Raw genomic sequence first — 12,477 nt, 5'->3', positions numbered from 1 at the left:
AGGTTTAATGGACTGAATTCAGCAGAGAAAAATAATTAAACCCAAGTTTAATGGTCTGTATTTCATCTTTATCATGGAGTCATCAGGGATACAATATTAACATTGTAAACACACACACACACACACACACACACACACAAAAAAAACGATAAGTGGAAGAAGTTACACTAGAAGCCTAAAGTCCTATTAGGTGCATCCTGTTACGGGTGCTGTTGCTAGCCTTAGCTATTCATCGGTAGGCCTAAGAATTCAAGTTTCCTAAATCTTGGGAAGTTTAATAAAACCACATTTATTTAAATTAGGTTGGTTTTTTAAATCTGCTGCTGATTTTCTTAAAAAAAAAAAAAAGTGAAGTTTGTACTTACCTGATTGATTGAGATGATTGGTAGTAGAGGTTTGGTGTTAGTGGTGGAGACAGTTGTATAGTAGGTGTCCTCCTGCAATGAGTCTTTGGACTCTTTAGAGGTGTCATGAATAATAATAATAATAAATGTCATCAGTGAAAGCTAGACCCTGAAAGAGATACCAAGCTTAAAGTAATGCAAAAATCTATATATCTCATATACAAGTAGTGAAAAGGTGTGACACCTTTTTATTAAAATACTCTGGATTAGACCTAGTTGTTGAAAGTTTTTTTCAGTTGGTTATCAATTAAATTAAAAATACAAATAAAATTTATACATGAAGTTTCTTCATGATTAGGTTACTTGTATATAGAAGCTAATGATTTCACATTAATTGCCTTAGTATCCCACTAATTCTGAGACATTTTCACCATCTCCATTCATGAACTCTACTTATTTTTGCTAAAAAGTGCAACACACTCTTCATCTCAATCATGTCATGCTGGTTGAATTTTTAATTCAGTTGCTATCTTGACTGCCATCTATTTATTTAGTGCATCATGATACAAAGGCTATGAAGAGGTTATATGGACAGATATGGCACCATCTTTCGAGTTAGCAGGTTGACTAATTCTTGTGTAAAAAAACTAAACAAAAACTAGCAGACAATGCTTTGGACACCCCTCCACACAGACACAACAGAGGATTAGATGGAAGAAAACCAGGGTGCTATATAGAAGTCATAGATATAGATGATCTGAAGGCCTTCCCTCTGTAGAGACCAGGTACATTTCAAGAGTTTAGATAGTTTGTTTGTGCTTAAGTTAAGCAGGTAGCATATCGTCATTTTCTCTACTATTCTAAAGTATTTCCTCCCCTCATTTTAAGTTTGTCAGTTTGCCTTTATTAGCAACAATTGGTTAGATCTGAAAACAGTTGACTTGTGTTTCTGTTTATTTAAAAAAAAAAAACCAGCCTATTTTCAGTATAATGATGACATCTATCATTGTGAAAATTCTTTATCCAGGTACCCTCTGTACAACCTCGAGCTGTGCACTTGGCATCAACATTTATGCGTGGAGTTTCTATTATTGCATCAGTTATATCTGCTTGTGGATTTCCTTTTCCTATTCAGGATGCAATGCCTTGGCATTATTTTGATGGCAAACTTTTTCACAGATTTTATCATATGGCCAAAGCTGGAGCAACTGTGCCAATTCTGTGTGGATATCAGGTAAGATTTTCATTTCAGAAAAAGAAAACACACTGTTATATGCTAATATTAATTTTAAAGCAAAATTTAATTTTTATCCAGCTCCTGTAATTAAGCATTTTGATTAACAATCTGTCCTCAAGCACATTTGGTAGTCAAGTTATGCATAAGTTAAGGCAGTTAGGCAAAAAACATCACTGGGTAATTGATGAGTGGATGATATTGCTGCTCTAGAAGTGGTATCCCAATAGAAAGCTGATGAAAACAATTAGTCATATATGATTTTAATATATTATTAACGAATGAACATAAATTATCTGTGGCGGGTTGTATACGATTAGAATTATTGGCTAAGGTAATGAGGTCAGTATATAGATCTTTTAATTGCAATGTTCTTGACTGGTTTGTCTGTTTTGCAGGATGAGTCAAGAACTAATTCATTTTCAGTTTAGAAAAAACTTTAGGTTTTTTGCATCCCAGAGACTTGGAATTCATTTTTTCCCCCAAAATAAATGTCACATCATTATCATGACTGCACTTCAGATCATCACTCTTATATTGAGTCTGGAATCCAGAACAGATAATTACTACCATGATGTGTTTACAGGACCACTGATATATAGATTGGGTATTACATTTCTGACTCTTATTAATCTTGAGTAATGTTTTCAGTTGTTATGAATGCTGTGTTTTTTGCTCGTGTTAGATATCACGATTTGACATTATAATATTCATAGGTTTCTCTTAATGTTGAAGTGCTGTATATAAACCGATGAACTTATCTCAGTTACTTTAATCAACAGGCAGCCAATTTTGATGATTAATATAATCTCAGGATAACTGGGCTCTGTGCATATGCATGTTCTGAAAGTTCTGTTTTGATTTTTGTGATATAGAGGAATTAAAAGTAGAAAATTTGTCATTCGCAGCAGGGTTTTTTCCTTATATTTCTTAGATTTTAACCACTAGTCTATTGATATTACAGTGCATTGTTTCTCTTAAATGCTGTCTGCTTTGTTTTGATTCACTTTATTGATCACTTCTCAAACATTTGAACTGAGGTCAAATTTGATGAAAAATAGTGATAACTCACTATATTATGGTAAGATTTAGTCCAGAAGTAAACTCAGTTGAGCTCTGGTTGATCTGCACCATAATTTTAATTACATGAAGAATAATCATTAGGCATCACTGTTGTCCAAGTTTAGCATTTATTAGTCAGACTTTAGGTTATTTTTAGTTATTCTCAGGTAACTAGTACTGTGAACTGAGATTTATATAGACAGGAGGGAGAGTATCGATATTTGACATACAAGAGCAGATTGCACTTTATGGGAAATGCTGATGGAGAAATTTTCGTAGAATAGAAGAAGATCAAGAATGAAAGAAATGGAGCAGAAGTACAGTTCTGAGCCAGAGATGGTGAATCTTATAACAGCTTAAACTACTTTGAACAGATTTTACAGAGAGTGACAGAATTGTAGATACCTCAAACTATACAGAAATAATTATTGCTGAAAAGTGAGTTTTTATAACTCATTCTGCTGAAAAATTTAATTTAGTAAAAGAGGCAAGTTTTCTACATGTGTGGATGTCAGACACATTGGCCTTTTTAAAATGAAATCTTTTCAAAAAAAAAAAAAACAATCATTGGAAATCCACATTTTAGATTAAAATAGTTCCAAATCAGATTTTGAAAAGGTGCCTCATATTCATATGTGCAGAAAACTTGCCTCTGTTCAAATAGTAATCATGCCCTATGCTCTCTTGTTTAAATGATTTAATATCAGCCCCACGACACATGAGAGATCACCAAACCTAAACGTGCAACAGTGCTGAGTGTGGAAAAGTGATTAGGGAGAAAGAAGGAGTCTGGTATGTTTCTTTAACAGCTGGAGGTTGTGCTACTTGGGAAAATGGTAAGGTGAAGGCTATTCCAAAGAAGCGAGGTAGATTTAAGAAAAGAAGAGGACAAGAAGTCAGTTTTGATAAGTTTGAAGCTGAATTAAATATGGATGTTGAATGGCAGCTGCTTATGCTTTTACATTTAGAAAAAAGGGGTGGTATGGTGATGGCCAATTTGGTGGAGAAGGAATCATGAAAATACCTAAGATGAAAGATGCTATGCAGAAACAGAGCAACTATGAGAAAGTGATCGGAAGAGTCTTGGAGAGAAAGAAGGGTTAATCTATTAAGTAGATAGCCATCTTCAAGATGGCATCAGATATCTTCAGAGAGGTTTTGTTGCAATGCTCCAAGTGTGAGAACAGTATTCTCACATTTGGAGATTTTCACAGCAGCAGTGTTTTGAATTGAAGAAGTCTTATGGAGGTTGAGAGGCCATCGATATAATGTATCTGCACCGGGAAAGAGAGTCAGGCTAAACAGAGAAATCTGACCTTGACTGAAGAGCTGAATATCAAAAGTAAGAGGAAGAGAAATGATAGCGTTCTTGCCAGAAATAAGACAGGACTTTCTTTTGGTTGCACTGAGATGGCAAGAGATCAGTGTTTAAGACACTGGTTATGGAAGACCTAGAAGTATGTATTTTGAATCATTTGAACATTGTAAGATTTGCTGCATGAAGAAGAAGAGGAATGTGTGTGTGCGTGCGTGCGTGCATGCATACGTGTGTGTGTGTGCTATCAACAAAACTACAGATATGATTTCAGATTAGTGATAGAAGGTCATTAATGTATAAGAAAAAGTATGGGTAAATGCTCAGAATCCTGGGGTACCCCATATTAAATCAGAAGAGAAGAAAGATTGGTTATTCAGTCTCAAGGGGATGAAGGCAGACCATAAGATGGCAGTTTGGTAAGCAGGTGTCTATGCTAGAAATGTATCGGTGGCAATTGATGAAATTTTCCTACAAGTTGTGCCAATATTTAGTACAGTCCACTTATATTGAATTCAGACTTTTTCAAGAAAACATTGTCTATTCCATCAAACAGTTAAATTTTAAAAGCTTAATATTGGAATTGTTTTACTCATTCCATGTTTTGAAATGCGTAATTATAACACTTTGAACCAAGAGACTAATAATATATTATCTAAAGATTCATTTTTGACACTGGATTTACTTCACCTGTGGTTCACCTTGTATAAACAATGTAGATATCTTGTAAACACCTGTGCTGCTGATTCATTTCTGAGCTGCAACTGTCCTTGAAGGAAATAAACAATGTGCTCTGCCCTTTGATTTTACAGACCTCCAAGTGGGGGATAAAAGACTTATTACACCACAATATAACACATAATGTTATATTGTGGTGTTATGCTGTTTACTTGTAAGGTCATAAAGATATATGTGTTGCTATAACCAAATTTAAAGTTGTTTTATTAAATACTCCCAGTCACGTAAGCTGAATGTACATGTTCAAATCATTACCATTCTTGTTTACAGTTTGTTCTGATAAATATTTCTCCCTTCTTCCAGAATCTTCCTTTGTTTGCTTGAGAGAAAGACATTATGCCGAAAATGTTATTTACTACTTTTTATTTATTATTTTTATTTTTTTTTAAACTGATGTAAACAAAAAGAACTTTAGTGATTATGTTTTAATTTAGCAATAATGTGAAAAGCTTTTATAGGCCTGAGACTAATGCCGTGGGGCCAATAATCCTTCAAGTTATTATTATTACAGTAATACCAGTCTTATGAAGCTTCGCTTTACAATAGTCCAGTTATACGAACGATACTTTTCAATTATAACCAGCATCCATTTATACGGGGGGGGGGGGGAGTTCTGATGACCATCCAGAACAAAAAATCAATTAATTTTATGTGTTATATACCCTAAAAGAAAAAGAACAAATCATTACAATTTGATAAAACATGGTTTAAAGGATTTTAAGAATTGTTCTTTCTTGTGGCTATATCAGTTTCTTTAATGTAATTTTTGTTCTTGGTGTTTATCAAAATATTCCAGCCTCCCCATTGTGCAAAGCAGCAGTTGCTCATATGTTGGTTTTAGCAACAAGCAGCTCCCGTGAAACAATTGTTGCATGTTACCATGGCTGTTTATTTACATTGTTCCTTGCTCGTTACGTCTCTTTGTGTTTTGGTGTTTTGCTGGCTGTGAATTGTAAATTGTCTATACCTATTATTTTCTTTTATATTGTTAATAATGTCATAGCTTTGATAAAATTCTAAGTATATGGTTGCTATTGCTTCCAGCGAAAAGAAGTCATGTGATAACCTATTACATTACCTAGTAAGAATAAAATGATTAAATTTGCTGACAATGATGTATCACAGAGAGAGACCGTAGGCTAAACATACCTGGCATTACTGTTGTTACATTTGTTAAAAACAAAGATAAAGTTCTTAGTCAAATGAAAAGTGTGACACTAGTTAATAGTATAGTTATCTGTAAATATAACAATCTTATTGCTGAAATGGGAAAACTTTTTAATGTTGTAGATTGATGACTAAACAAGTCAGCACGTTCCTTTAAGCCATGTGATTCAGAATAATTTTCATGTTTCCGAAAATTATTCTAAATATTTCTCTTGCGTAACTGATGTAAACGAATGCTTTATTTACGAATACTAATATCAAAGAGGATATTAGATCCAACATTATTTCAAACCCTAATCTTTGTAGAAACTATGAGTTTCATAAGTTGACCAGAGAACTTGCAGGAATACATTCCTTGGCATCCTTGAGTTGCCTTAGTGTGAACTACTTAAAAGACAGGTGTTGCCCAAGCATCTATATATTCACCTTTTATTAATCCATTTTGATAAGATTTCACTGGCCTGACAGCTGTTTTGAATTGGTTGGTTCTTTTCAGAGACCACTATATAAGTAAAGTGTCTTCTCCATAAACTAGGCGATCCTCAGATCATTCTAACAAGTCATCTGAAGGATCATTTAACTCAGTGGTGGCTTTACTCAGTGACAGCTCACCCTACTACTGAGCAGAACCGCTCATATTCCAGAGAAAAGCATTCACTGACATGGCCCCAATAGAGATCATCCTGGAAGACACCAATCCCCAGATTCTCAAATGCTCTCTCTCTTGAAATGTCAGAGAAATGTATTTTTCGTTAGCGAACTCTCAGTCGGTGCATAAATGTAATTACTAAAATAAAGAGCCAAAAAGATTCACTTCGAATCAAAATTACATAAGCAAAGTGGATATTAGATCCAGCATTATTTCAACGCCAAATATAGAAACTATGAAAGTTTCATAAGTTGACCAGAAATCTTGCAGAATAAATTCCTCGGCATCAACGAGTTGCCTTAGTTTAACTGTCAGGCCAGTGAAACCTTATCAGAATAGACTAATAAAAGGTGAATATATAGATACTTGGGTGGTGCCTATGTCTTTTAAGTAGTCCACACTAAGGTAACTCATGAAGGAATGTAATCCCATAAGCTCTCTGGTCAACTCACTAAAATTTTATAGTTTCTACATTTGGCTTTGAAATAATGCCGTATCTAATTTCGACTTTGCTTATGTAATTTTGGAATGCTGAACTGAAGCCTTTTGGCTTTATTTATATTTATGTGCATACATGACTACTTAAAATGATATTTAGCCATTACATGCATTCTGCAAATGATAAAAAGGCAGTGATTCACTATATGATGAAATTCGTTATACAGCAGTGGTCTGAAACTTAATATGTCGTAAAACCGGGTATGCATGTATTATTATTATTACTATTATTGTTATTATTATTAGACTTCCCTGGAGTTAACAACTCATATCGGGAGGCCCTCCATTACACACACGGCTCATCATACCATGGCTTAAATGCATTCAAGCTACACTTCCAGGCAATGCATTCAAACCACTCTCAAATCACCACCTCAAAAAACCAGTTCTTAATCATTTGCTCGCGATCTCTCTTCATTCTCAACATTCCATAGACTAGAAACCACCTTAGTCAATCATCTCTGAATCCTTTACAACATATCATCCTTTTGAAAACCAAGTAACGAAATTTTGGCACAGTAATCCATATGTGTTCTGAATAAAGCTTTATTCAGTGGAGTCATTACATCTTTACGCTTACATATTAGTGTTCTCAGCATCATTGCAATAATGCCCTCTGCTGTCCTTACAATTTTAGCAAAATGTCTTCGAAATTTTAGGTCCTTATTCACCAACATCACAGATCTCTCATCTCCTCTACCTTCTCTAAGATATCTCCCAACAATCCTGTATTCCGTTTCCCATCTGTACCTGCCAAACTTTTAAACCTTATGAGGATGCACTGAAAATTTGTGATAATCACCTTGAAAGAATTGAGGTAGAACCACATAACTTACACATTATTCTACATATTCCTCATGAAGTGTTATACACTTGTTACAACACTGCTGCCGTTTAGAATCCTCTGAGAAAAAAGTATTTTCCTTTTTGCACAAACCAGTCCTCAGTTGCAGATATGACTTCATCATCTGTTGTAAATTTTGTACCTTTCAAGTGTTTCTTTAAATTTGGGAATAGGAAATAGATGGGGCCAGGTCTTGCAAATATGGTGGGTGAGGCAGACATTGAAAGCCCAAGTTGTGTACTGTCTGGTTTGGGTTCATTGAGCAGTGTAAATAGGTGTATTGTCCTACAAAAGCAATACGCCTCTGCTCAGTTTCCCATGGCATTTTTTCCCCCCTTCAGTACCTCCTTCAATTCCTTCAGAGCTGCTGAATAAACTGATGTTGTAACAGTTTCACCTTTTTGAGGTACATAGTAAGGATTATACCATCCATATCCCAAAATACAATGGCAAGAACTTTCTTTGCTGACTTTTGGGTTCGGAACTTGTTTGGCCATGGAGAACTTTTGTATCTTCTCCCCATTGACTGTTGTATGTTCTCTTGGTCATAGTGATAAAGCCATGTTTCATCCACAGTCACAATACAAGCCAAAAAATTTGTATACTTCTGCATGTCCAGATTTTGGTGGATAATGAACCCAACTTGATCCTTGGATATCTCTAGTCTTTGCAATGTTTTTGGCTAGTATTTGTCTATCATCAAGGATCATGGCATGCACTGTATCAATGTTTTCAGATGTGATCACTGTGGAAGGTCTTCCTAACATGGGAGCATATGTTGTCTCAGAATGCCCAGTTTTAAACTTGGGCACCCATCTAGCAATTGTTGGTTATGCTGGGGCATAGTCTCCTAAAGTCTCCCACAAAGAAGTTTGGTGAATCTCAGTTCTGGACTTTTCTTGCAGCATGAAAAACTTGATCATTCCCTGCACCTCTGTGCAGGCCATCATCTTCAAATTTCTTCAAAATCTCTCACATGTCTTCCTATATATCCTAAATGAAAAAGAATAAATTATTACAATTTGAGGAACCATGGGTGTTAAAGGGTTTTAAGATATGTTCTTCCTTGTGATTTATATCAGTTGCTTTTTCACATCATTTTTGTTCTAGGTGTTTATCAGTGGAAGAAAATGCCGAAGAGGATTCATTCAAGAGAAAATATTGGTATTTGAGGTAGAAAGAGCCATTATTATGAGACCTTAATGTTGTTATTAACATTCAAGAATGTGTCAGCAGAACTAATCTAAGGTGGTGTATGGTCACTTAAACATTGAAAAGAAAAGATTAACAAAATAGCTATTTGAATGACAAGATGGCAGAAATCCAGAGGTAGACCAAGATCTATGTGGATTGATGCAGTCAAAAGTATCCTAAAAGAGAGAAATATAAGATATGACAATGTTGGATTGACAAGCGAATGACTAATTTGGAGAAAAATTGTTGAGAGGAAGTTAGTATTAAGTGATAACTTTACATACATTATTACTATCATAGTATCCTTTGAGGGTATATATCAGATTTTCCACGATGATGATCTTTTAGTACGTGGGCATTTAAAAATCTGATGTAAACATAAGTTACTTATTATCTTTTCATTATGTAGTTGCAAACCAATATTCCTAAATGTTTTGGAGGATATAATGAAAATATTCAGTCATATTGAAAATATGCAGAAAAACTTAAAGAAATAGGAAGAGACAATATCAAATACCTGCCTTGGTTGTGTCAATTTCTTCTAAGTATATAGAAGCAGTATGAAAACTAACAGTGTAATATTAATTACCATTAAAATTAAAAATAAATTGTTTGAGAAGTAATAAGTAAGACATGAGATATGAAAAAGTAACAGAATTGGTGCTGCTGATTTACAGGATTGGTTTTGACTTTGTGTGTGTGTGTGCGCATGCACACATGCATGCTGTATTAAGATTTATATTTATCCATTTTGATAAATACAAAATGAATTCTGAAAATGAGGATGAAGCTGTTGATTTAAATGTAATTCAAGATAGTGAAATTTTTAAAGCAGTCAATCTTAATCTTGTTATTCCTACATTTTTGGGAGATGTTAATGAAAATATTGTAATGTTTTAAATATGCAGAAAAACTTAAAGAAATACGAAAGTGGTCAGAATTTTATTTGTTAATTATCCTTAGAAATAAGTTCTTTCAAATCCTTGATGATTAGCTAGATCATAATCATGAAAAGTATAGAGAATCCAAAGTTTCATGATAACTGGAGCTAAAATTCTCATTTTAATTTTATCTTCTTCCATTCATCCTGATGATAATAAATCATCCGCATATAAATAGAGCATTTGAAGAAAAGAAATTTCTTCTGAAACAGATTCCCTCTTCAAACTCTTTCATCCACGGTTTTCAAAATAGAATCCTCTTTCTGAGCAACTATGAGTTTTATCCCAATTTCGGTAGTTAGGTGATTTGGGAAACATCTCTTGTAGCTGAAGCTCAAGAAATAGGATTCCATTTTGAAAAATGTGTAACTTAATCAATTCTACTGTCTTGTTAATATGAAAATCCTCATTTTCAAAATTATGCTAACAAGACTGGTACTTGACTCCAAGGATCTAGACCAGGGGTCACCAAACTTCTTTGACCATCAACCCCTTCAAGAGTTTCTTGACTTTTTTATCGACCCCCCCCCCCTCTATTTTCCACGATGATGATCTTTTAGTACGTGGGCATTTAAAAATCTGACGTAAACATAAGTTACTTATTATCTTTTCATTATGTAGTTGCAAACCAATATTCCTAAATGTTTTGGAGGATATAATGAAAATATTCAGTCATATTTGGTAATTATAATAGGACAAGCAAAAAAAAAGCTTATGTGAGTTTTTAGATTGTTTATTTTATAGTTACAGTGTTTATTGTATGTATAATATAGTATATATTATTATATTGGCTTAACGTCAAAGGGATACGTTTATGTTTTTGACGTCCTTCTTAACATTACATATTTGATAGGAGGAATAAATAATATATAAAATATAAAATTTAATTTAGATAACAAAATAACAATAATACAATCTTCCTTATATATATGAAAATAAGACTTTTATTAACTTAGTAATTTACTAACGTTGTCAATGTGAAGGGTGTGTTTCGTGACTCTTGACAAGATTAGTAATGTTGGGTTCAAAATTAGTAAGTTTCAGCTTTAAATTGCCACGGAATTCTATATCTAGCTTATTTCTTTGTTTTGTTAAAATGGAATTAACATGGCTGAAACCAGCTTCAACCATGTACGAGCTTAGAAATGCAAGCAAAAAGGGGAGTACCACTTCAGAAAGTTTTGGATATTTTTCTACAACATTTATATTCGTCCAAAAGTAACTTAAAGTCCTATTTTTAAAAAGCATCTTAGCTTCAAGATCAACTGACAATTCAATAAGTTCATCTTGTGAGTTACATTCAATATTTTCAATATCTGCAGAAAATGACGTGATAACCCAATCTGGAATGTGCATGTTTTCAAAATCTGCAAAGTGCAATTTAAAATCATCACTCAAATTTTGAAGATGTTTTGTGTATATTTCTAAGTCTTCATCTTTTACTTCTAATTGCCGTAGATTCGAAAAGTACTGAAAATCTTTTCGTAACAATGATGATTTAAATAAGACTTATTTAGCTTGGAAGCCTAAAAGAATCATCTGAGCTTATATTCGTGACATCTTTACCTTTAGACGGGTCTGTACATCATTAAATTTTGAAAATAAGTCCACCAAGTAGAAAATATGATTCTTATTTCTCTTCAGTTCATCACTCTAAAACAAATTAACATCCGTAAGAAACTCTAGGGTTGAGTTGAACAACTCAACAAATCTTTGTAGACTTGCACCTCTAGACAACCATCTTACTTCAGTATGCAAGAGTAATTGGTTTGATACTTCATCATTTTTTTCACAAAGTCTGGCAAACAATCGCGATTTAGGAGGATGAGTTCTAATTTGATTAATAGATTTAATACACACTCTTAGAGTATCATGCAGTTCGTCACTGAGAGTTTTTGCCACCAAATGGTTTCAGTGCAACACACAGTGAATAGTCTGTACACTTTGAACTTTTTCTTTCAGAAAGGCAGCGAAACCTTGATAACGGCCCACCATTGTAGGTGCACCATCTGTGACTACTGCTGTTATATTAGTAAATGGAATATCATACTTATTTAAATATTCCTCCAAACGCTGAAAAATTGTCAACCCCGTTCCATTACTTTCAAGATATTTTGCAAATAAAAATTCGTCAATAATTTGATGTTTGGTTTTACTATAATATCTTGCATAAGCCATAAGAATAGAAGAACTATCGAATATAGATTCATCAAGTTGGATGGAGAACTTACTATTTTTGAGTTCTGATACTACAGTTTTTTCTACATCTTCAGCCATTTCTCCAATACGTCTTTTCACGGTATTCGAACTCAATGGTAAGCATTTTAAAACAGGGCCAGAATCTTTTTTCATTATGGTTTCAATTACTTCTTTGATTGTGAGTATAACAATGTCCTCTGCAATTGTATATGGTTTTTCTTTTTTTTGCTGTGTTAAAAGAAATCTTGTTGGAGGCTGTTAATCCTTGTTTATTGTCAGCTTCGGCAGGTGC

General features: G+C 33.8%; 1 protein-coding gene across 2 annotated transcripts in view; it reads left to right on the top strand.

Annotated features, from left to right (window-relative positions):
* The window catches only part of LOC150102571 (constitutive coactivator of peroxisome proliferator-activated receptor gamma-like), a 156,631-nt gene that overhangs the window by 120,521 nt on the left and 23,633 nt on the right, over positions 1-12,477 (top strand). For both annotated transcript variants that reach the window (XM_090398876.1, XM_090398875.1), the window contains one exon: positions 1,372-1,578. In XM_090398876.1, coding sequence (XP_090255002.1) covers positions 1,372-1,578 — 207 coding nt within the window. The remainder of the gene's footprint in view (positions 1-1,371; positions 1,579-12,477) is intronic.

This window comes from Typopeltis vanoorti, chromosome 10 (genome assembly GCF_054136105.1).
Source record: "Typopeltis vanoorti isolate ZY-2024b chromosome 10, IOZ_Tvanoo_1.0, whole genome shotgun sequence".
Classification (NCBI taxonomy): Eukaryota; Metazoa; Arthropoda; class Arachnida; order Uropygi; family Thelyphonidae; genus Typopeltis; species Typopeltis vanoorti.
Note: the sequence above shows the minus strand (reverse complement) of the source record. Positions and strands in the feature narration are given on the sequence as shown.